Source organism: Physeter macrocephalus, chromosome 4 (genome assembly GCF_002837175.3).
Source record: "Physeter macrocephalus isolate SW-GA chromosome 4, ASM283717v5, whole genome shotgun sequence".
In the NCBI taxonomy this organism is placed as follows: Eukaryota; Metazoa; Chordata; class Mammalia; order Artiodactyla; family Physeteridae; genus Physeter; species Physeter macrocephalus.
Window position 1 is genome coordinate 34,004,075 of NC_041217.1, and position 24,252 is coordinate 34,028,326.

The 24,252-nt window shown below is 38.8% G+C and overlaps 1 protein-coding gene across 3 annotated transcripts in view; it reads left to right on the forward strand.

Annotated features, from left to right (window-relative positions):
* Positions 1 to 442: 442 nt before the first annotated feature.
* The window catches only part of LPGAT1 (lysophosphatidylglycerol acyltransferase 1), a 73,258-nt gene continuing 49,448 nt past the window's right edge, over positions 443 to 24,252 (forward strand). The window contains exons 1-2 of one of the 3 annotated variants that reach the window (XM_024133789.3): positions 443 to 531; positions 1,864 to 2,128. In XM_024133789.3, the coding sequence (XP_023989557.1) occupies positions 1,891 to 2,128 (238 nt within the window). In that variant the 5' untranslated portion in view covers positions 443 to 531; positions 1,864 to 1,890. Of the gene's footprint in view, positions 532 to 794; positions 990 to 1,863; positions 2,129 to 24,252 lie in introns of those variants that run through there. The other 2 variants (XM_024133788.2, XM_055084097.1) reach the window with 2 other exon arrangements.

Below are 24,252 nucleotides of genomic sequence, written 5' to 3' on the forward strand. Positions count from 1 at the left end.
GTTTGTCAGGAGAGAGAGCCCTAACAATGAAAAACGGCTGTTTTGGCTAAAAAGCGGCTCTCAATTTGGGCCAAATCACTCGTGTGGTGTAAGGATTGGTGCTCATTCCTAGATCTTTCCGAGCGGCCCTCTTCCTCGATCCCGAGCTGAGCCAAGTCCCGGCCTAGAGGCCAGGCAGCCCCAAGGGCCTCGATCCGCGGACAGCGGGATCCCTGGCGCTGGCGGCGCCGGCAGCGCCGGCGGCGGTTTGAGAAGGCGGGCGACGGCGGCTGCGCCTTCATTAGAGGGCGCTCTGGGGGCCGCTCTGCAGCAGTCCCGACTCCCGCCGCTTCCTCCCCGCCGCCCCTCCCCGCCAGCCCGGGCGAACGCGGCTGGGCCCTGGGGACCGAGTCTCGGCACCGCCGTGGACGGGGCGCGGGGCGCGCCGCAGCCGGAGCGGGGCCGGGCCCCGCCGCTCCTCCTTCCGCCTGCCATGCATTCTTCCGGCTCCTCTGGCTCCCGTAGCCCCAGCCGGGGCCGGGCCAGCCCGAGGTAACCCCAGGCTCGGTGGGCTCAGGCCCCGGGGCTGCGGCGGGCTGGGCCCGGGGAGGCGCTGGGGGGCCGGGGAAGGGGTGTCGTAGTCGCGTGGCCCGGGGAGGAGGCGGCGGCGGCGGCAGCGGCGGCGGCATGAGGAACGAGAGCGCGGTAGGCCCCAAGAAGGAGGCGGGGGCGCTGGGCATCCGCCCGCCTCCCCGGGACCCGCCCCGGTGACAGGTCTGGCCTCTAAGTCCCCGCCGTCCCTCTGTCCGCAGGCAGCCGCGAGGGGAGTAGGGCGTTCGCGCGCCCGCTCGCGCCGCGCCTCGGCCGCCGCTGCCGGGTCCATGACCGCGACCCCTCGGCCGGGGACACCCGCCGCCGCCGCCGCCGCCGCGCAGCACCGCGTCCCGGGCCGCCGACCCCCGGCCCCACCGGCTCCCGCACTCCACCGCCCGCCGCCCGTGCCCGCCGAGGTGAGCCCGGCGCGCGGGCCGAGACCGCCGCCCTAACCCTTCCACATCGCGGAAACCGCGGCGGGCCCCACCCGCCCCCTGAGCGCTACCGTCGCCTCCTCTTCCCCGCTTCTTTCATCATCGCTGGTTTCCCTGCCCTCTGGTCGGGGACGGTGCTCTTCATCCCTGGCCCTTTGCCTCCACCTCCTTCTGCTATGGCTCCCCTCCCCCTACTCCTGTCCTTAATCCTTTTTTCCTTATTATCGCCCACTTTCTTCCTCTCACCCTTTTGCCTTCTTTTTTGCCGCCCCCCTTTTTTTTCTGTAAAAAGAAAAAAAAATGAACACAAGACCCTATTTGCCGCAGATGAACAATTTTAACTTAACTCTTTTTGCTAACGCGAGAGACCTTTTAAAGGAATGAATCAGTGCAAGGAAGGGTGTTGGTGAGGGTACCGAGGTCGCAGTGTCTGGGAGATCTGATCGAGAGGTCCCCGTTTTAGTCTTCTTTTCACTCGTATCGTCAGTTTGGAGATACTGAGGGTGTGTGAAGCATGTGGGTCTATTTTTCTTCGTTAAAGTCCAACAGAAGACTGCAGTCAGACGCGGTGCGGGCCGGCCACAGATTAGTTGGTGGGAATAGTGTTATCATTTGCTAAATATATTATGACATAGCTGTGCCTCCGTGAACAGCTCCCTTGACCTTGTGCGGCTCCTCCTTGCTCTCTGTTCCCCTCTGGAATTTCCCGGACAGATCGCCGAGGTAATACACTAGGAAAGCTTAGACCCTCGATTTTTTCATTTATTTTTGTGCTGGAGGTGATTTCCCTGTTGGTGACTATCGAGATGTGTTTAATCCATTTTCCTTTTTAAATGAATTTTCTTTTTCATCTCAGAAAGACAGGACAGTCTCCAATGTGAGAATGGCTGTGACTTTGGAAGAAGCTCCGTGGCTAGGCTGGATCTTGGTGAAAGCCCTGATGAGGTTTGCCTTCATGGTCGCCAACAACCTGGTTGCTATTTCCTCCTACATCTGCTATGTAATTGTGCTTCAGCCCCTTCGACTGCTGGACAGTAAGCGGTTCTGGTATATTGAAGGAATCATGTACAAATGGCTTTTAGGAATGGTGGCTTCTTGGGGATGGTATGCTGGATATACAGGTAAGTGAGAGCACTTTTTTTAATGCATATTAAAAATTTTGTAATGTTATGCTTAAGTCAGGAGCCATGATTTAAAAAATATATATATATATATTACACTTTGGGTGGAAGATGCTTTGACTATTGAAAAAATAAATAGAAAACAATTCTATTGAGTTGTTTTTTTCCAGAATCCTAATTTAGGAAGGATGATATTTTCAGAAGTATAATTTCTTAATTATATATTGATGAATTCCTTAAATAATGTTTTAAAATGATTGACGTCTATTAAAACCTGTCTGTGAAAGCTCTCCTAGAGGAATAGGAGTGAGTTTTATAGGGCTTCAGGGCTTGGAAAATGAAGAGGTGAGATATTTAGCCCATAATCATTGGGCATTAAGAAAAAGTACTGAGCCCCATTTGTGCTAAGTTAGTTTAATAAGTTTTTTCACAGTGTGTCGTACTGTGTTCACATTTGAAGCCAAGCAAAAAATGGCTTTCTTTTCTGTTACGTGTTTCTTTTGTTTACTAGAATCTATGTTTTATCTCATAATTCTATATTAGAATATTAAGTATAAAAAATTAAGTTTTATCCCTGTTAAGCTAATTTATCTTCTGAGTGTCTTTTAGTAGATTTTTATTAATTCTATTCTGAAGCGAACTTTTAAAGAACTGAATAAGTAGTGTTTATTTTCTGTTTATAAGCCCTATATGCTTTGAGAACTTATGCCCCTGCTGTGAAAATTCTGTATTGTTATTATATTTATTTGACTTTTTTCCTCTAAGAATTAGGATAAAGAAAAAATCACTGAGGTTTCTGGCATTTGTCTTAGACATTGAGGCTTTATCATAGAATTTTATAGCTGATAAGCTCCTTAGAGATAGTGCCGCAGGTGCTGTAGGTAGTATCTTGGAAGAGTGAGGAGGGTACTCTTAGGGTGGAACTGCACTGCAGTTCCCCATTGAAAATTTTCTGTCTCCCTCTTTCCTGCCCAGGCTACATCTCCAGATTTTATCCACACATGTGAGGGCACTGACAGCACACAGCTTTTATGGAGTCTGACAGTCTCTTGCTAGATCAGAGTGCCCTTAGTTGCCCCAGATGAAGCCTTTTCTCCTTCTGTCAATGCCATTTATTATTCTTCAAGACCTGAAGCCTGGGGAATAGTGTAGGCATTGCTTCTTTGTTACGTGTCTTGTTGAGATCCCAATGCTCTTTAGATATAGTAGGTGAACTTTGAGTCCTTTTTTTGGGACCTGGTGGTAGCAGTAGTAGTGGGAGAGAAAAAAAAAATGAAGTTTTCATCTATGGTGTTGAATTCTTACCTGAACTGCACTGCTGTCATAGAATTGCTTTGCTCTGTATAGTCTGAGCTTTCCCCAGTATGCTATGCGGTATTAGTGACTTTGTTCTTTGCACAGTAAACTTAAGTTTGCTTGTTTTAAATGAGCTCATAGTATTTTTAGATACAAGTTCTAGAAATTCACTCTACTTAAAAATAATGAAATTACTGAAACACTTGTGCCTGTGTGTGTGTTTGTGGAATATTTGCGTATAAGTATTAGCATGATGAGAAGCTTGAAAAAAATAATTTGGCATTTACCTTGAGATTGTAAGGAGTGCATTGGTGCTGATTGAAGTTAAAGTTAGTTATCCTATGGCTACAGCAAGGCTGCATTGTATTTTTAAGCATATTTTCTTGGGGAGTCTCTTCCTTGCTGCCTATAGAACTACGCATTTTCTTTTGCCACCTGCTTGGAAGGTGGTCTTGGCATGATCTGCATATTTTAGTCTCTCTGAAGCATCTGCTCTTCTTCAAGCTACTGCTTTTTGACCATTTGATCAGTTGGTCTCATTTAATATAGGATATTTTAGTATGTACATTTTAAATGGTCTTTCTATAAGTAGAATACTTCTAGAGGGTCTGGTCATAACAGAGCACAGTCAAGAGGTCAAGGAAATGTAGGAATGACTTTTGTTGAAAGCCACGACTGGGTCTAAAGCAGCAAACATAAGCAAGCGTTGGTGAGCAGATGTACCCAGAAGAGTCTAGGAGGTTGTATTAGGCTTTGTATAGATTATGTGTTTTATTTCTTACCTTTGTATCAAGAGGAGGGTGGGCCTAAGTTGTTTTTCTTCCCCTTTCCCTGTGCGTAAGTTTCACAGATGGAAAATTGAACGTTGACAAAGGAATCCTGCTCAGCAGATCTAGTATGTTCACGTTCTAGAATAAAAATTGCCAAACTTTGTTGAAAAGCCACTTCTGAGGAAACCTTAAATGTTAATTAAATATTAATTAGGAAGCTGAAAATTGAATATTGGTATAGAATATCGTATTTTTAAATTGTGACATTCTGTCTAAGGTAAGTCAATTACTCAGCTTTGCTGCTGAGGACTTAAGTTGATTATCTAATCTACACTGCCCCATATGGTAGCTGCCAGCCATATATGGCTATTTAAGTTTAAATTAATTAAAATGAAATAAATTTAAAACTCAGTTTCTCAGTCACACCAGTCACATTCCGAGTGCCCGGTACTAGGTGGCTAGTGGCTACTGTGTTGGACAGTGAGATAATAGAACACTTCCATCATCACAGAAAGTTCTACTGGATGGAGCTGATAAATAATAGGTATGACATTCTCCTTTTTCTTACCAAAAAATGCATTTTATCTTTATAAAAGAATATTTTTCTCAACATAGTTCTAAACAGATTTCTTTGGGGGAAGACAGGAAGATTTATTAAAGTTTTATAAAATTGTCCTTTAATTTGAGGCAAATGTCACAAAAAATGAGTCCTTTAAACTGAGACATGCTTCTTGGATGGGGAATGGTGAGGCTAGTAAGCCCAAGAACTTGACTGAACATTCTTGTACTTAATCTGCGTTCTCAGAGCTGGAGTACTGTCTGTGGACACAGAGGAGGGAAAGGGATTTTCTGGTCTTTCTGCGTGTTTCTGACTTTACATCTGTTCAGGGGAATACATTTCTTGAAATAACTCTGAGAATATTGGGGTTTCTTCATCTCTAATATGCTGCTGGTAGTGATAATTGTTGTTATCACATTTCCTTTAGTGGGAAGTGCTGTATAAGCATCTTATGTTGAGGAAAAGTTGTGTACTGCCTTGCTCTCTTATTTCAAGAGCAAACCAAAAAATCTATCACCTTAATTAATGATTCACTTGTACATGCTTTATTCAGATCTGGGATAAATCAGTACACTCCCCTGCCCTCAATTTAAGTGAAGATTGGCAAATATCAGTGAGAGATTTTTTAAAAAAGATGTTTATTTTGATTTTCATTCACTTATTTTAATAAATTCATTGTTCCCCATCCAAACACATTTAATTAAACTCTCTTACACAAAATAATTTAAAAATATTCAATATAAGTGGAAGCTCCAGAATTTCTTGTGTAGAATGATGAGAGTCTTTTGGGCCACAGTCTGGCTGGAAGAGAGCTGAGGTGCCAGGGGACTTGCCACCAAGCCCCCCGTTTTTGCTTAGCAATAGCTGTTTCCCTTAGATCGGGTATTTACTTTAGAGAAAGCTGATGGAGATTAGGTTTAGCTTCCTCCCACTCCCCAAGTGACAGCTGTCATAGCTCTGTGTTAGTCTTTGGGGGTTATTTGATTATATGATAGTGTTTTACTTTTTTTTTGCTGGGACATTCGTTGTGTGAGAAAAATTAATTATTAGGAATTATATCTGACTTTGACAGAGAGAGTTTTAAAATATATCTTCTAGAGCAGTATTTTTCCACCTTTGAGTCATAAACCAATTTAATGTGTCAAGATGAACATTTTAAAAAAGTGAAATAGAAAATAATTAAATAGAAAATATCATAAGTGTATGTGTCTGTACTGGGTAGTGCTACAGAATACATTTTTTACTGTGAGCCCTGTCAACATTTGAAAGGCATTGTTCTCGTGGAAAGAGCACTGAAATTTAGGAGAATTCTGGGCATCAGCTGTCTTGATCTAGCTTTAACTTTAACATCTCTACTTAACTAGTAGGCGGGAGATCCTTACCTGCTCCGTGCCCACCGGGCTGTGAGCTCTCTATAGACAGAGATGTATTCTTCTTTACAACCCTAGAACCCGGTTCATTGCCTGGTGCTCACAGGGTACTCTGTAAGTGTCTTAAGTATTTCTTGAAAGATCCCTTCTTTCATTCTTGGTCCCAGCTGAGCTGCCTTAGCTGCCTGCCTTCCTGATCTTGATAACAGACCTTTCAGGAAGGTAGGCAGCTAAGGCAGCTCAGTCTGTAATCAAGATCATTGCAATCCACAGAATATAAACCCTGAACTGGATCATGTTTTTCACACACGTGCGCACACACACACACACAAAAAAAACCTACAATACCACATTTGTTAATTGAACACACCTTAATTGAGCTTATATTATGTGTGGGAACAGGTGTCCTGGAGGTGTTGAGATGCATAAAGACATAATCACTGACTTTAAGGAGTTCACAGTAGCCTTGGTGGAGAAGACAGTGCCAACAACAATGAACACATCCTGGTATAATGCTCTAATGGAGATGTACCATGGGATGAAAGAGGAAGGGCTCGTGATCTCACCCCAGGGCTGGGTGGTTCCAGAGAGGGAGTAGCGCATTTAGGAAAGGAGCAGCTTTACATTCTTTTTTTTTTTTCCATTAGGGAAATATTTCTCTGTGGGGCTAATTCTATCATCAGTAATTATAATAGATTTAAAAGATTTGAATAATACATCAGTTTGAAATTTATATCTTTGTGATGATAATATTAGCTAACATTTATTGCAATATAAGCCAAGCAGTGTACTAAGTGTTTCAGTCATTTAATGCTCACAACAGTCTTATCAGGTTGGTACTATTATTATCCCCCCTTTTATTATTGATGTTGAAATTGCAACACAGATTTCACAATTACTTCCTCTTATGCATTAACTGAGCTGATGCTGCCACAAGTGTATTTTTGTATTTATAGAGCCGTTATTGACCTTTATATAATATTCCTAGAATGTTTCTTCATTTTTACTACCCATATTTTTGTTTCTGAGGCATGAAATCTTTTTCTGAAGCTACAGATCTTTAACGCCTGAGAGCAATATTATAGCTGTGGATTACTTCAAGAGGTTAAAAAAAATTGTTGCTTCAACAGAATAATTTGTAGTATACTATAAATTTCATAAAATCCCACTTCCTTAAGATTCAGAGAACAACTCAAATTTTAGTTTTTGAGTGCTTGACAGTAGATTGTCATCAGAATAAGGAGTTACTGCATGCTTTTAGATCGACAGCTGATCTTTTCATAAATCCAGGTGAGGAGTTTTCAGTAGTGTTTTGATTTTTATATGGAAAAATTTTTATATACCATTAAAGGTAAATATTACTAAATTCTTTAAACTCAGAAATTTGATACCTAGTCTTATTTCAAAAACTGTATATAATTGAGTAATTTCTTATAGTTTTTAAAAATATATAAGGTATATTCATTCATGTACACATACCCTATACATGCACTATTACAGAAGCACATGAAACGTTATTTGCAGTTTTTGTTTATAGGTAAGACCTCAGATTCTGGAGTCAGAAAGAGCTGGGTCAAATAATTCCTACTTTCTTTTTTTTTTTTTACATTTGCGTGTATATCTTTGCCCATCCTTTTGTTTTCAAACTATTTAAATTACTTTGATTTAGATGTATCTCTAAATCAGCATGGAGATAGGTTTTGCTTTATGAGTCAATTTGAAAGTCTCTTTCAATATGAGTTGAATTCGTTTACATTTATTGATATGTCAGACATGTTTTGTCTGGGCTCTGTCATTGTATTTTGTGTTTTCTGTTTTTAATTATATAAATGTTAAGTCTTTCACTGTGTAGTCTTTCTTTGCTTTTTTGTTCTTTTGATATTTAGAAAGGTTTGTATTTTTGTCTTATTAGTTACTTTATAAGATGTTTTTAGTTCTCTCTTCATAGTAACTATTAGTTTTTTTCTATGAAGAAAGGTAAAATTCTTTTTAAATACTCTCTTCTCTCTTCCCCTTTCTCTTCTGCATCACCCAGTTTTAGTCAATAGTGAATAGTATTTATTCACAATTGTATTTACATTTGCACTATTATATATGCTTTTACTTCTACTGCTTGATTTGTGAGCTTTAAGGCTATCTATTGACTCCCAGCTGTTACATCAAGGTAAGCAGTAAGTTTATTATACTTCCTGCTCACTTTCTCCCTTCACCCAATTTTTGTTATTTGAATTTATACATTGTTATAGCCTATAATGTTTGTGTTCTAATTTATCACCTTTATCTCTTTCTGTTTTAGTCTTAATTTTTCAGTTAAATATAGATAACGCTCACCCAAGCACTTTTGCAGAAGTTTTTCCCAGTTATCCTGCGGCTGGTTAAAGTTTATCCTCTGGTAGTTTCTCAATAGCGAGTCATGAAAATAATATGGGAATATTATTCTTACAACATTTTCAGAACTTCTTTTTGTTGCTTTACACTTAGGATGGCTTAGCAGGTACAAAATCCTTGGCTCACTCTTTCTTTTCTTGAGTATCTTACAGGTGTTGTGCAGATGTATTCTGGCATTAAATGTTGCTGTAGAGATTTGTGAAGCCAACTTGAATTTTTTCCCATGATTAATGATTTGATCTTTTTGCCTATTGGCCCCAAAGGATTCTCTCTTTGTCTCTAATATTTAGTAATTTTACTAGGATGTGGTGTAGGATATGCTGGCACATGTGTGCCTTTTAATATGTAGATTCAAATCTATTTTTATTTCAGGAAAGTTTTCTTTAATTATAACTTTAAATATTTATTTTGTTTGATCATTTTGGTTTTCTTTCTTGGTGACCCTAATTATATGTCTGTTGGATCTCCCTTTGTATATCTTTTTTATTTATTATTTTCTCTTTAATCCTTTTAAACACTTTTTCATTTGTTTGTTTCTGTCTTTAATGTCTCTTACTGTGTCTTCTGCAATGTCTCTTTGTTCTGCTTTCAGTTTCTTCATTTCTGTGATGCTTTTGTTTTTTCTTCTGTTTCTTCCTTGAGTTCTGCCAATTCATGCTTCCTTTGTTCCTGTTGTCTAGACAGTTCTTCCTTGAGTTCTTATTTTATTTATGCTTTGTGAGGTTCTTCATAGTGGGGTGGCTTCATTGATTTTCTTAAATTCTTGCAAGAATATCTAGTTATAGTTTTTATCTTCTCCATTGTAATGTTTTTCTAGCAGTATTGTTTGACAGCTGGTACGTTATGCTGCTCGTTTCTACCATTTTTCTTACAGTATCTCCAAGTCAGTGCTGTGCCAGTTACCTTTTTATTCCCTGTGATTTAGTGAATTGGATTTTCCTCAGTTATTTGTAGGAGGTGTGGGTGCGGCCAGGGTAGATTTCCAGATTTCTGCCTCAGAGCTAGTTTGTTTTTACATATGGCACCTGGGTGTGTTCTCTGTGTTGCCACAAGTCCTCTGCCTCTCCCAACCAGACTGAGTCTAGGAGGCTTTTTGCCACCAATTCTGGACTTCCCATTCCTTCTTTTGCAGCTGTGACTGGAGGGACACAGCCACAGCATGCGAGTGTAAATCCCTCTCCTTAAGAATGTGTGTTTTTGCTGTTGCTTTCTGAGATCTGCCATTATTGGGCCCTCCTCATCACATGCCACATGTTCTGTCTCTGTCTCTGCTCTCCACTCCCAATATAGATTCTGTCTGATATCAGCTTTGTTTGATCTCAGTCAAATCTCATGTATTTTGGAGTTTTTATATTTTTGTTTTTCTCCTAGGTTTGCTGGAAAAGTTTCGTGAGGTTTTCTTTTCCTCTTTCTCCTTGTTGCTATGTATATTTTCCAGGAAGATTCACGTTTATAACTCTACTGTGTTCATGCTAGAAAGTTCAACATAAGACTTTTATTCAACTATGTAATTATAATTCAGTCAACTCTGTCTCCATTCTAATGCACTACTAGTTGATTATTATAAAATGGAGACCAACTTTATTACATAATTAATTTTCTTTAAGGTCTGTCCAAAAGCAAGAAATAGCCTCCCCAAGTTTTTTTTCCTCCTAAACTGTTTTGGGTTTTGGTTCTCAAACTGTTTTGATTCTTGGAATACTTATCACTGGAGTATAGTTAAGATATCCACTCTGTTTCCACTTGGCTACAGTCAGAAAATGTCACCAAAATGAATGGAGGAAGTGAGTTACCTTTGATACTTGAGGAAGGAATATGAATGAAATGTAACATTACTACTGCTCTCTAGGGTCTGGTCTATAGACCACCTTGAAAACTTTAAGGATGACTAGTGCCCCCAAACTTTGAAAATATATTTATAGTATATTATAATGATTAAATATATTAAGTATATATAATATATATTAGTAAAATAAAAAGTGTATTATCTCTATTAAATATAGTATATTTATAGTTTATCTGTTACAAACTAGTTTCAAGAGTTTCTTTTCAGAGTTTGCAAACTAGTGGCCATATTCAGCAGCTGATGGGCTTTATTTGACCTTCGCAGTATTTCAACTTTTTAAAAATTAGTTGCTAACATTTCAAAATTAGGGGGATTTCCCAAAACATGAAAGATAAAACCAAGATTTCCAGCTCTTGAGAAATTAGAAATCTGGCTGTGTGGGGCTCTCACATCTGGCAGCAGTTTGCTGGAGCTAAGTGATGACCACCTCCTTTAGATGGGCCTGTGCTCTCCACTTCACCCAAGAGCCCACGCCTTCCTTGTTTTACTCTGGACCTGATTTGCTCGTTTACATTACCTCCCTGGACCCCAGAGGCTCAGATGATGTTCATTTAAAAATACTCAAGTAACAATTAGTAGGCTATTTCTGCTGGGCATATGGTAGTTTTGCATTTATATGCCTTAATAGTGCCTATATGCTAATGAGTTCTACCATTAAAACTGAAAGCTTTTTAGTGACCCCAGCTGCTGATTTCATGTAGCAGAGGCATGTGATGAAAACTGAAAAATAAAGTTCCATTAGTAAGAACTGCGGTCACAGGTTTTTCAAGTTTTATGTACCATATTCCTAGCCCAGTGAAATGTTTCCTGTTATTTGTGCACTCGTTAATTAGTAGAATGTCTCAATTCTTCTTTTGAATATAGTCATATAAAAATCTAGATTATTAAAAATTGGTTATTCTCTTTGCTTTTCATGTTTTGAATATGAAAAAGCAAGTCTAGTTGATTTCTGTTTCTTTAAATTATAGTTCAGATAATTTTAAAATAGTATTGTAAAAAGCATGCATAAATTTTAGTTATGAGGTTATACTTTTTCTTAAGGTTTGGTAGATCTGATCAAGTTTTGCTAGTAAAACACTTTTCCACAAACTTTTTTATTACTCATTAAACTTTAAGAAACCATTATGAATCAGGTATATAAACACATTTTGCATATGCTATTAACTTGGAGTTTACATTATTTGAAACTTTAAGGGATAAAACACCTGTAAATTTAAACACATCAAGATGTTTTTGAATCATCCAAAGACTAAACTGTGATCAATATAACTTTACTATATATGTTAAAAATTTATATATATATAAATTGAGATAGAATTCACATACCATAAATTTCACTATATTTAAGAAATAAATGGTTTTTACTATAGTCACAATATTGTACAACCATCAGCGCTGACTAATTCTAGAACATTTCATTACCCCTAAAGAAACCCCAAACCTTTTAGCAGTCACTCCCCATTTCCTCCTCTGTTCAACCCCTGGCAACCTCTAATCTCTACTTTGTATGGATTTGCGTATTCTGGACCTTCATATAAATGGAATTGTACAATATTTAGCCTTATATGTCTGGCTTCTTTCACATAGCATAGTGTTTTCAAGGTTCATCCATATTGTAACATGTGTCAGTACTTTATTCCTTTGTATGTCTGAATAATATTCCATTGTATGGATAGACCACATTTTGTTTATACATTCATCAGTTGATGAACATTTGGGTTGTTTCCACATTTTGGCTATTGTGAATAATGCTTCCATGAAAATTCATATACAAATGTGGGGGTGAACATATGTTTTCAAATCTCTTGGACCTAGGAGTCCAATTGCTGGGTCATATGATAATTCTATGTTTAACTTTTTGAGGAACTGCCAAACTATTTTCCATACCAGCTGTCCCATTGTACATTCCTACCAGCAGTGTAGAAGAGTTCCAATTTCTCCATATCCTCACTAATACTTATTATTTTCTGGGTTTTTGTTGTCGTTTTAATTTGGCCATCGTAGTGGATGTGAAGTGATAGCTCACTGTGGTTTAGATTTGCATACCCCTAATGACTAATGATGTTGAGCATCTTTTCATGTGCTTATTAGCCATTTATATGTCTTTGGAGAAATGTCTATTCAAATCCTTTGCCCATTTTTAAATTGGATTATTTGTCTTTTTAGTATTGAGTTATAAGATTTTTTTCTGTATTTTATATACTATACCCTATCTATTTTTTCACTGGTTGCTTGTGCTTTCGTGTCATCTAAGGAACCACTGCCTAATCCAAGGTCACGAAGATTTACACCTATGTTTTCTTTTAAGAGTTTAGGTTTTATGTTCAGATCTTTGATCCATTTTGAGGTAATTTTTCTATATGGTGTAAGGTAGGGGTCCAAACTTCATTCTTTTGCATGTGGAGGATATCCAGTTGTTCTAGCATTGTTTGTTGAAAAGACTATTCTTTCCATACTGAATGATCTCGGCACCCTTGTTGAATATCAATTGGCCATTTGGGTTTATTTCTGGCCTCTCAATTCTGTTCCATTGATCTATATGTCTGTCCTTATGCCAGTACCATGCTTTCTTTATTACTGTAGTTTTGTACTAAGTTTTAATGTTAAGTATATTTTCCTGTATTTTAATTCTTAAAAATTCATGATCCTTTTTGATATGTATAATGACTTCAATAATGAGGCTAGCTTACTAATCAGAACTAGTTTAAAGCTGTTTTGGATTTAAAAGTGTTTACTGAAAACTGTGTTTTTCAAGAATTAACATTTGTAATTGGGTTAAATCAACCCTTTTTACTTCTGTGTTGAGGAAATGCTTACTAGTTATGTATTTCACTAGGAGTTGTCTTAGAAATAGTGTGATTAGGAATAACAATATTTCTTTCCTGTTGCTCTGTCAAGAAAACAGGACCTTAGTTGTAGAAGTATCTTGTGTGATTGATCAATCAAATGCTTATTGACTGCCTGCTGCCAGTTAGCAAAGTTATTGATTTGTGTAATACTGTGTTAGAGAGTGTGATTTAGATTAATTTCTATCAAAAGGATTTTTGGCATAGTTTCTACTTTGATGGATGGCGTTGGGAATAGTTGAGTTTGCTATGAACTATGTGTTCAAAATGCTCCTGCGAAAAGTTTTCTGAAAAATGGAGCTCAATATACAGATTTCCCGCTCATGTGATGGTTCCATTTTTTAAAGTTAATTTAATTTTAAAGTTAATTGAGGTCTTTGCAGAGAAGAAAATTAACTAGAAGCTAAATTTATGTTGTAGAATAAAGTATGGATTACATGGATAAGGAAAAAGTGTTATTTTGAATGAGTCACAGGCTGTTTTTTATGGGTGGGATAGAATTAGTTTTTGTATATGAGACTAAATTAGGCAGTCGTTTTAAAGCTGAAATAATCATTTAAAGCTGTTTTAAGCCTCAAATACTTATATACAGGTGTTGTATTTTTAACAAATAATAGTTATTGCTAAATAAGTATGATATTGGAGACAGCATGACGTATTAGAAAAAAACATTGACCTAAAACAATTTTTTTAAAAAATTTATTTATTTTTGGCTGCGTTGGGTCTTCGTTGCTCTGTGCAGGCTTTCTCTAGTAGCCTCGAGCAGGGGCTACTCTTTGTTGCAGTGCCCAGGCTTCTGATTGCGGTGGCTTCCCTTGTTTCAGAGCATGGGCTCTAGAGCGCAGGCTCAGTAGTTGTGGTGCATGGGCTTAGTTGCTCCACCGCATGTGGGATCTTCCTGGACCAGGGCTCGAACCTGCATCCCCTGCATTGGCAGGTGGATTTTTAATCACTTCGCCACCTGGGAAGTCCCAAAACATTGTTAGTATGAGTTTGAGTCCTGTTACCACCCATTGTTAGTTGTATAACTTTGAACTAGTTACTTAACTTCTCTGAGCCTCAGTTTCACCATCTTTAAAAGTGGAGGTTATTTTATTTATCTCATGTGAAGCTTAAATGTGAAGTGAATAGCATGATGTTTGGTACTCTATAAATAATAATATTATTATTATTACCATTATTATTATTATTATATTAATGCCTAGGAAAACAGTTATATTAACCTTTGGGGGAAAGGTATGTCTAAATGAATAAAAGCTAACTTTATGGAATAGTTTTAGAAATACATTTGAGGATATTCACACTTAGCTAATAGTATATCTCAATATAGTTCTTGTGCTTTAATCAATAAATAAAAATAATTTATTGTTAGTAATTTAAGCCATAGTCTAACTAAAATATTAACTGAATTTTATGTTTGTAAATTATGAAATGCTTCAAAGCAATTTATGTTTAACTACCTTCTAATTCATTCATCACCTATTCTAATAACAAATATTTGAGTGCCTTCTCCATCAAGCACCATGCTGGTGGTGGAAATAAAACAGTGACAAATAAAACAGGACAGTTCCTGTTGACTTTTTCTTGTGGGAGACAGAAGGAGTCACATGATAACTGTGTAATCACAAGTGCGAAAACAAGTATAAAGGCTATAAGAATAAGTAACAGAGAGCTTGTTCTGGAGATGATGGTGTCAGGGAGGAATGGCCTCCTTGAGAAAGTGATATTGAGACTCAGACTTCAGGTATGAATGGACCAGGTGATGCTGGGGGAGGGGCCACATATACAGAGGATGAAAAGAGTTTGTCATGTTTGAGGAACAATGGGAAGGCCAGGTTGGCTGCAGCATGGAGTGAATGAAGAGGAGAGGAGTAGGGGTGGTGGTGTTGGTGGGGGTGAGCCGATGAGGCCAAGTCCACTGAGGCTTTGTAGTGCTTACTGAGGATTTTGAAATTTATCCTAAGAGGAAACAATGCAAGGATTTTAAGCAAGGGAATGATGAACCCAGGTTCGTATCTGAAATTTGTAACTGTAACGATGAAATCAGATTCGTATCTGTAATTCTGCCTGTTTTGTGGAAATGGACTAGAGAGAAGTGAGAGTGTGCAGGCGATACCCTCTGGAAGAGTCTCAGCTTCCCCAGGTGAGGTGATAGTTGCTTGGTCCAGGGGTGATGGCAGTGGAGATGGAAAGGAGTGAACTAATTGGAGAGTTTTATAGGAGGAAATGTTTCAGGACTTGCTGAGGGATTGAACATAAAGGATGGAATACATGCGCAGGTGATGGGGGTGACCATGAGGTTTCTGGTGTGAGATGCTGGGTGGATAGGGAGGCCCAGAGAAGGAGCAGTGTTGAGAGGAAGGATGAAAATTGAGCACAGGCTGAGTGAGAAGCATCTAAGTGTAGCTCTGAAGTAGACATGGATATGCAGTCTAGAACTCAGAAGAGAAACCTGAGCTAGAAAGATAAATTGGGAAATTACCAATGGTATTTAAAGCCATGGAGCTGGGTGGGTTCACCTAGGGAGATTGTAAGTACTGAGTGTTGAGAGACCCAGGGTCAGACTCTGAGGGCATGCCAACATTTGGAGGTTGGGGAGAGGAGGGTGGTAGAGCCTGGGAAGGAGCAGCTAGAGAAGTAGAACGAATGCCTGCCCTACACGTGTTTGTCAGAGTCAGCAGTGTTCCAGGGCTGGGGCTCTCCATGAGAGCTGCTGAGAGTTTACCTTTTGTAAGATGAGAACTGGTTTAGCCTTTCATTGATTTGGCAAGAGCAGCTTCGTTGAGGTGGTAGAAGTGGAAACTAGCTTGGAGTGGATTGGAGATGAATGTGCCTGGAGGAGCTGAAATGGAAACGTGAATGTATGACTTTCCAGAAGCGTGGCTCTGAAGGAATAGAGAGTGATAGTTGCAGGAGAGAAACTGGGTCAAGGGAAGGCTTTTAAATTTTTTTTTAAGATTTAAAAGTTTAGCTTTCAATCCACTTAGAGTTGTACCTGATGAAACCAGGGTCATTTACTTACACGCCTCAAGTATTTAGGAATCTATTCTAAGACTGAACGAGAGAAAGCTTATCAGGGCTCCACGATACGATGAAACATGGAAAGCACTTAGATGCTGGCTCTGGTGACAGAGGCAGGCAGCAAGGCAGGGCGTCCATAATTTGATCCTGTTCTCAACTCTTATTCAGTAAGGCTGCTCTCCCTTGGCCCCTCTGCATTTTCTCATTGATATTCTTCCTGTCCCTAAAATCTGTTCTTCAGTTTCTTTGAAAATTTATCTCCTTATCTAAGCTTATGATGTCCTTGCCCCCTACTCCAGTTTCTACTGTTTCCTTCTTTCTGAACCTCTTTGGCATCTACTCTGTAACTGTGGTTATGAACCTTTGGGCTGAGAGTTTCGGCAGTGTTTCAGAGTTCTCTCAGGGGGTCGAGAATCCATACACATATTAAGTAACATCTGTGGTTGTATAAATAATGGGTCTTGTAAATACATGTTAATACTTTTCAAATATATGTAGCTGCTGTTTTGATTAATAAGAAATCCGTTAAAAGCATTATAGACTTTACAGTTGCTTTTTGTTACAGATCTTTTCACTCATTGCTAAAAAAACTACTAGCATAGATCTCTGCCACATTTTTTTTTAATTTAAATTAATTTCAGAATGCTATACCACTCACTTTGAGAAACAGTCTGTTAATAATGGAGGGGGTAAATGTTACAAGATATAAAGCCAAATATTTATTAGGCGACTAATATAGGACTGTAAGACAAGTGTTGGTGAAATGCTCAGATTTCATGTATCATTTCCCTGTGCTCTGAGTGCCCGTATTGCCAGGCCCAAGGCTTGTCACATTTTGTGACATTAAAAAAGACTCTTCATACTTGAAACAGTTAAGACTCACTGCTCTACAACATAAAACATTCAGAATTCTGCTTCATGTTTTTCACTGTTTATTTCACCTTTGCTGTTCCTGTCTCTTTAACTAACTTGTCAGTTGCTTCAGGGCAGGGTCTGTGGCTCATTCTTCTTCCATATACCTTCCTGCAGTGGTTGACAAGCTACAGCCCTTAAGCCAAATCCAGCCCACTACCTGTTTGTTTTGTAAGTCCTCTCCAGCTCAGGAGGTTTTTATAGATGACGGTTTGCAACTGGTCTTGAGCTGATGATAGGAAACACTAACTTTGAACCCCAATTAAGTAAAATCTTACCCCTCTCAAGAAAGAATTTTATTTTTCTCATTAGTAGACCAATATTGCAAAAAGTTGTATTCAATTGTTTTTATATTTTGAATTTTGTCAGTAAAAAATTCGTAGAAATGTGTTGGAAAACAAATTTGTTATGTAAATTCCTATGTAATATACTCAATTTTGCCTCTTGGCCTGCATAGCCTAAAAGTTTTACCATCTGACCTTTTAGAGAAGAAGTTTACTGATCCTTGCCTTATAGTAGTAGTTCCCAAATTTGTCTGCACATCTGCATTATCAGAGGAGCTTTAACATGTACATATATGAACTTCTCTACCCTGGAGATTCTGATCAATATATTGAGATGGAGCCTGAGAACCTATATTTTTAACAGGCTATTTAATTGTTTGGGAATCACTGCCTTTTAATGCATTTGTAGGGTTGAGCTCCAAGAGATAGTGAAATGAATATTGGATTAGATATCATAGGACAGCTTATTATTTTCTTACTTCAATATTTACTATGGGACCTTATCCAAGTAACTACTTGTTCTGCAGTTTTAAAAAAATTTCTAGTTCCTTTGTTTATAGATGGTTTTGCTTAATCTTCTACATAGTAGATCTTTTACCTTTTGGGGTTCATAAGAACCTCTTCTAGAGGCTGATGAAAGCTCTGCACCCTCCTCTCAGAAAAGTGCGCCTATATTAATTTCCTATGGCTGCCATTACAAGTGACTGCAGAAGCACTTAAAACAACAGACATGGGCTTCCCTGGTGGCGCAGTGGTTGAGAGTCCGCCTGCCGATACAGGGGACACGGGTTCGTGTCCCGGTCCGGGAAGATCCCACATGTTGCGGAGCGGCTGGGCCCGTGAGCAGTGGCCGCTGAGCCTGCGTGTCCGGAGCCTGTGCTCCGCAACGGGAGAGGCCACAACAGTGAGAGGCACGCGTACCGCAAAAAAAAACAAAAAAACCAGACATTAATTCTGTCACATTTCTGGAGGGCTGAAGTTCAAATCAAGGTGTCAGCAGGGCTGCACTCCCTGCAGAGGCTCTAGGGGAAGATTCCTTGTCTCTTCCAGTTTCCGGTAGCTCTCAGCATTCCTGGGCTTGTGGCTGTATCACTCCAAGCTCTACCTCAGGGTCCTGTGACCGCCTCCTCTTCTCTATGTCTGTTCTCTGTGTGTCTCTTGTAAGGACACTTGTCACTGATTGAGGGTCCATCTGGGTAATCCAGAATTAGCTCCTCTTCATAAGATCCTTAACTAAATCACATCTTTTACCATATAACGTAACATTCACAGGTTCCAGAGGTTTGACATGGGTATCTTGTGGAGTGGGGGTAGGGAAGCATTTTTTGGCTTACCACAGCACCTTTGCACGTGCTCACAGTTTTACAAACAGTTTCAAGAGGTTCACAACTCTTTGAAGTCCATTTATGGACCCTATGGACTCCAGGTTTGAACTCCATGCTCAGTGAGAAGAGCTTTACACCTTAGTGTATTCTAGTCTATTTACTCTCTCCTCTATGTCATGTCTCCTATTAATACCAAACTAGAAATGATGTTTTCTTCTTGTGACTTAGGTTCTTCAATTTATAGTATGTTTTTTGAGTTAGTTTCTCTGGTTCCTTTAGGAACTATTTATCTTCTAATAAGATTTACTGTTAAAATAAAAGCCTTTTCCAATCCCTTTTACTTAATTCTGTTGCAAGGAGACTAACTTCTATGTAAACTATAGATAACTGGTAATCCTTCCAGTGAGAAGAAAAACTTACCTTGATCGAGTACCTGATGTGCCAGACCTTTTAGCAAGTGCTTACATGTGGCTTCCTATAAATATTGAAAGCAGTCCTGAGAGGGAAATAATATCAACCCCATTAAACAAATGAGAAAAGGAAGACTTCTGGAAGTTAAGTAACTTGCTTAATGTGGATGACAGAGCTAGCAAGGGATAGAGCTGGTCTTTGAATGAAAGTCTTCTACTCTAAAGCCCATGCTATTTTGATTATACCTTGAAAACAGCACACTTCCCTTTTAATTGAATGGTTAATAATTTCATTAGACAGGGGCTACCCATAGTTTGGTTTTAGGGTCCAACAGACTTAGATTTCAGTCAGATTTATAGTGCTTACTTACAGTATTATCTTTTACAATATATTCTCAGATTCTTATCTTTAAATAAAATTGATATAGTGTAAAATAAATAGCTAGTGGGAAGCAGCCGCATAGCACAGGAAGATCAGCTCGGTGCTTTGTGACCACCTAGAGGGGTGGGATAGGGAGGGTGGGAGGGAGACGCAAGAGGGAGGAGATATGGGGATATATGTATACGTATAGCTGATTCACTTTGTTATACAGCAGAAACTAACACACCATTGTAAAGCAATTATACTCCAATAAAGATGTTAAAAAAAACATTATTCACCCACATAAAGAAAAAAATAAGATTGATATATGGCCTGTTAATGCCTTATAGTGCTGCTGTGGCAATTGAGAGAATATGAGTTAAAGTCCTTTAAAATAAGAAAATTTTCCTAATATGTGGTACAATTAATTCGTTTCTCCTTTGATTATATTCTTAGTACTTTCTTCTTTTAGTATCCTAGGTTTCAAAGCTTAGGAATATGGCCAAGCCTCAACCCAGAGGGTATATTAGTTCCAACCATGAACTTCTTTGCTTCAGGCTTCTTGGACAGTTGGCTGGCATGAATGCTTGTATGTGCTTTCTGCTCTTTCATTTTAAGGGGCATCCCCAATTTTGTCTAGCTCAGCTCCACTTAGGATATCTACGTTCGTGGTGATTTTCTGAGCAGTTCTCTTCCCCAGCTCAGTTTTTAACTCCTCTCATTGCCTCTTTGCCATGGGTTTGGTTAGTGCCCTGGAACTGTGCTGTGGAGAGTCTTCCCCTTTTCTCTGTCCTCCTCCCCCAACTTCTTCACACCCTCATTCATCTGTAGATAAGGCTGTTACCGAAAGCTAACATCCCATCTCTCTTGCTTCACCTTACTGATTACTATCTCCTTCTATCTTTGCTCTTAGTCTTCCAGGATATAAAGATACTACAGACATTCTCACCTTAAAAAAAAAAAAAAATCCCCCCCTTAACAGCTAGCTACTCTCCCTCATTCCTGCAGCCCTTCATCCCTTCCCTCCATCCCACATATTGTCCGTTCCTTTCCTGCTGGGTTTCTGTGGTTTGTGAGACAATGTGCAGAATTCTGGGGCTCTACTAGCCTGGCCCAAGCCTACCTCTTAAGCTGCATCTTTTGGTATTCCTTTCCTTTATTCTTCCTGTTACATTGCAGAATGTCCTTTCTATCAGGAGCCAGTCCCTTTGCTTACATTCCGTTCCTTCCTGCTTGCCCAGGAACCTTCCTCCATTGTTAATCTCCTCTTTATTTAACTTTCATAAAAACTCTCAAATTTCCAATTACTCTTAAAAAATTGGAGAGTCTGGTCACCGGGGTCCACATTCCCAGATATCGGCAACAGGCTGGAGCTGGATAGGTAGCCGCCCTCTTTGGGGGTGGGGCATGCTCCCTGTTTTTAACACAGTCCCACTGCTCTCTTCTGTCATATAGGAAGCCCACTTCCCTCACTTTTGTCACCTGCCTGGTGACAAAAAAAGGGATTTTATATCTCCTGGCCTAAATTGTAGTATCTGACTTCTAAAAGTACCTCTGTAATCTGACCTCATATTTACGGATACAACCTCATTTTCCATTTTTCCCAGTAGCAACTGTCTGTTCAAGGCCATTTCCCCCATGTCTTTGGTATCTCTGCCCTTCATATTTTAGCTCCCAGTGATTTCTTCTTTCCCTGCCTCCTGTGGTACATATCTTCATGTGTAATGCATTAATCCCCAGTTTATCTTTTATTCCCAATAAGTGAGCAGACCTCTTGAGGGCAGGGATCATATTGCATCAATTAAAAAGTTTGCTTAAGTTTTATATGGAAGAAAATGTATTTTTAAAAAAACTGAAATCATCCAGCTCAGTGAGCTGCTGCCTCAGTAAGATGCTGGCCTGATGACAGGCACACGCCAGCTGAATTGATGAGGAACAGCAGATTCACAATTCCAGTCTCAAGCTTCCTCCAGGGCATAGATCTGAGGACTGGAAAGGCTGGCAAAATTGCTTGTACTATTTAAAATGGTCTCTGTTTCAGTCTTTTATTTCTGCCCTTCCATGCTCTCTCTTCTCTCATCTTTTACTTTTTCTCTCTTTCTTTCTTTTTTGCTAAGATCCTATAGTTGAATTTAATGAGTTAATTACTTTGTGATAGAATCCCTGTATACGTTTCTGTCCCCCGCAGTGGTAGAATCCTATTTCTCTATGAAGAGAATAAAACTAGTTGAATGAATGAATACATCAGTAAGTGCTTTGGGGGATAGTGAGCAGGAGGTGCTGTAAATTAATTATCCTTACCATCTGTATGTTTTTCTTTGCAACTAATTCGGTCAGTCAAGAAGCAGCCGTAGAGTTCTGTTTCTTGTATTTGATAAAATATCTGTGAAGTGAGGAACTTGGATTCAGATATCTGTAAATTCCTTCCTAGCTGTAAACTTCATTAAAATCAAAACCCCTACCATATATAATAGTCTGATTCTAAAACCATTTAGAGCTCTAGTAGCAAAGCAGAGAAGTACCTACATTGCCCACTTATTTCCTAGCAATTTGGTGCAATCCTTTACCTTTAGGAGAAGTTAGAATTTCCCTTCTTCCAATTACTCATTTTAGCAGCCTAAGGCAGATACTGCTTAATCCCACTGCTTACACTTTTCCCATTGGAAACAAATTAAAGTACCTTTGATTTAAATCCCCATCTCTGAATTTAGTATAGTGTTCTGTTGGTCAACTTATAAGTGAATGTAAGAAGCTATTTAAAAGGTTGAGAAAACAAAACTTTGAGCAAGTTGAGCATTTTGCATAGAGTGAAGTACTTTTGTTGGAACATACTATAAAAAGAAACTTAAGATGTAAAGTCTTAGCTACTTCAACTCTCAGTGGTTTAATAAAATACATTTGAACCAGACTACTCAGGGGGAGAGGTTTTTAGTTAGTGAAAGTGAGAAAATGAACATTTAAGAAACAAGTAAAAAGAGTGCAGCCCAATAGTAGCATCTTCCATTAATACTTTGATCTGGGGAGAAAAACCTTCCTGAATTACCAAAGTAATAAGTCAAATGCTGAAAACAGAAAAATATAAAGAAAAATAACAGAGCAAAAATTATCTGTAGTTCTGCCATGCTTTAGTCATCATTATCCTTGGTAATCACATTCTCCCCCAACTTCTAACCCCTGGCAATCCCTGATCTGTTCTCTTTCACAATAATATTGTCTTTTTTGAGAATGTCATAAAATGGATTCATGCATTATGTAACCTTTTGAGACTGACTTCTTTCACTCAGCATGCCTTTGAAAGTCATCCAAGTTGTTGCATGTATCATTAGAATGTTCTTTTTTGTTGCTGAGTCGTATTCCATTGTATGAATGTACCACAGTTTATATCCATTCAGCTACTGAAGGACATTTGGTTTGTTTCTAGTTTTTAGCAATTATGAATAGAGCTGGTATAACATTTATGTACAGGTTTCTGTATTAACTTAAGTTTTCATTTCTCTAGGATAGGAGTCAACAAACTATGCCCAATGGGCCAAATTTTCCTGTTGCCTGTTTTTGTATGGCCCTATGAGCTAAGAATGGCTTTTACATTTGTAAAGGTTTGTAAAAAACAACAACAACAAATGAAGAATTTGCAACAGAGACCATATGTGGCCTGCAAAGCTTAAAATATTTAATGGCTGACCCTTTGCAGAAAAAGTTTGCTAACCCCTGCTCTAGGGTAAATACCCAGGAGTGGGTTTCCTGGGTCAGATGGTAAGTGTATTTTTAACTTTATAAGAAACTGCCAGACTGTTTCCAGAGTGGCTATACATTTTGCATTTCTATCAGCAGTGTCTACAAGTTCCAATTTTTCTGCATCCTTATCATAATTTGGTATTATCAGTATGTTTAATTTTAGTCATTCTAGTAAATGTATAGTAGTTGCTCGTCATGGTTTTAATTTGTATTTCCCTAGTGGCTGATGATGTTGAACATCTTTTCATATGGTTGTTTGCCATCCTTATATCCTCTTTGCTGAGGTGTTCAAGTTTTCTGCCTGGTTTTTAATTGGGTGGTTTGTTATCTTACTGCTGAGTTTTGGAAGTTCTATAAGTATTCTGGATACAAAGATACAAATCCTTTGTTGGATATGTGATTGCATATATTTTCTCCCAGTCTTTTCATTCTCTTAACAGTGTCTTTTGCTGAGCAAAAGGTTTAAATTTTGATGAAGTGCAATTTACTGATTTTTTTTTCTTTTATGAGTTATGCTTTTCCTGTCAGGTCTAAGAACACTGCCTAACCCAGGTCATGGGGGTCTTCCCCTAAATTTTCTTTTGGAAGTTTTGGAGTTCTGAGTTTTACATTTAACTATATGATCCATTTCAAATTAATTGCTGTATAAGGTATAGGTTTAGGTTTCATATTTTTCTAACATTGTTTTTTGAAAAGACTATTCTTTCTCCGTTGGATTGACTTTACACCTTTGTCAGAAATCATTTAGCCATATTTGTGTGGTCTATTTCTGGACTCTCTTTTCTGCTCTGTTGATCTGTGTGTCTGATCCTTCACCAATACCATGCCATTTGATTATTGTAGCTTTATAGTAAGTTTTAAAATTGGGTAGTGTGATTCCTCCAACTTTATTCTTCCTTTTCAAAGTTATTTTGGTTTTTCTAGTTTGTTGGCCTTTCTTTATAAGTTTTAGAATCCAATTGCCTGCATCTGCAAAATTCTTTTTTTTTTTTTTTTTTTTT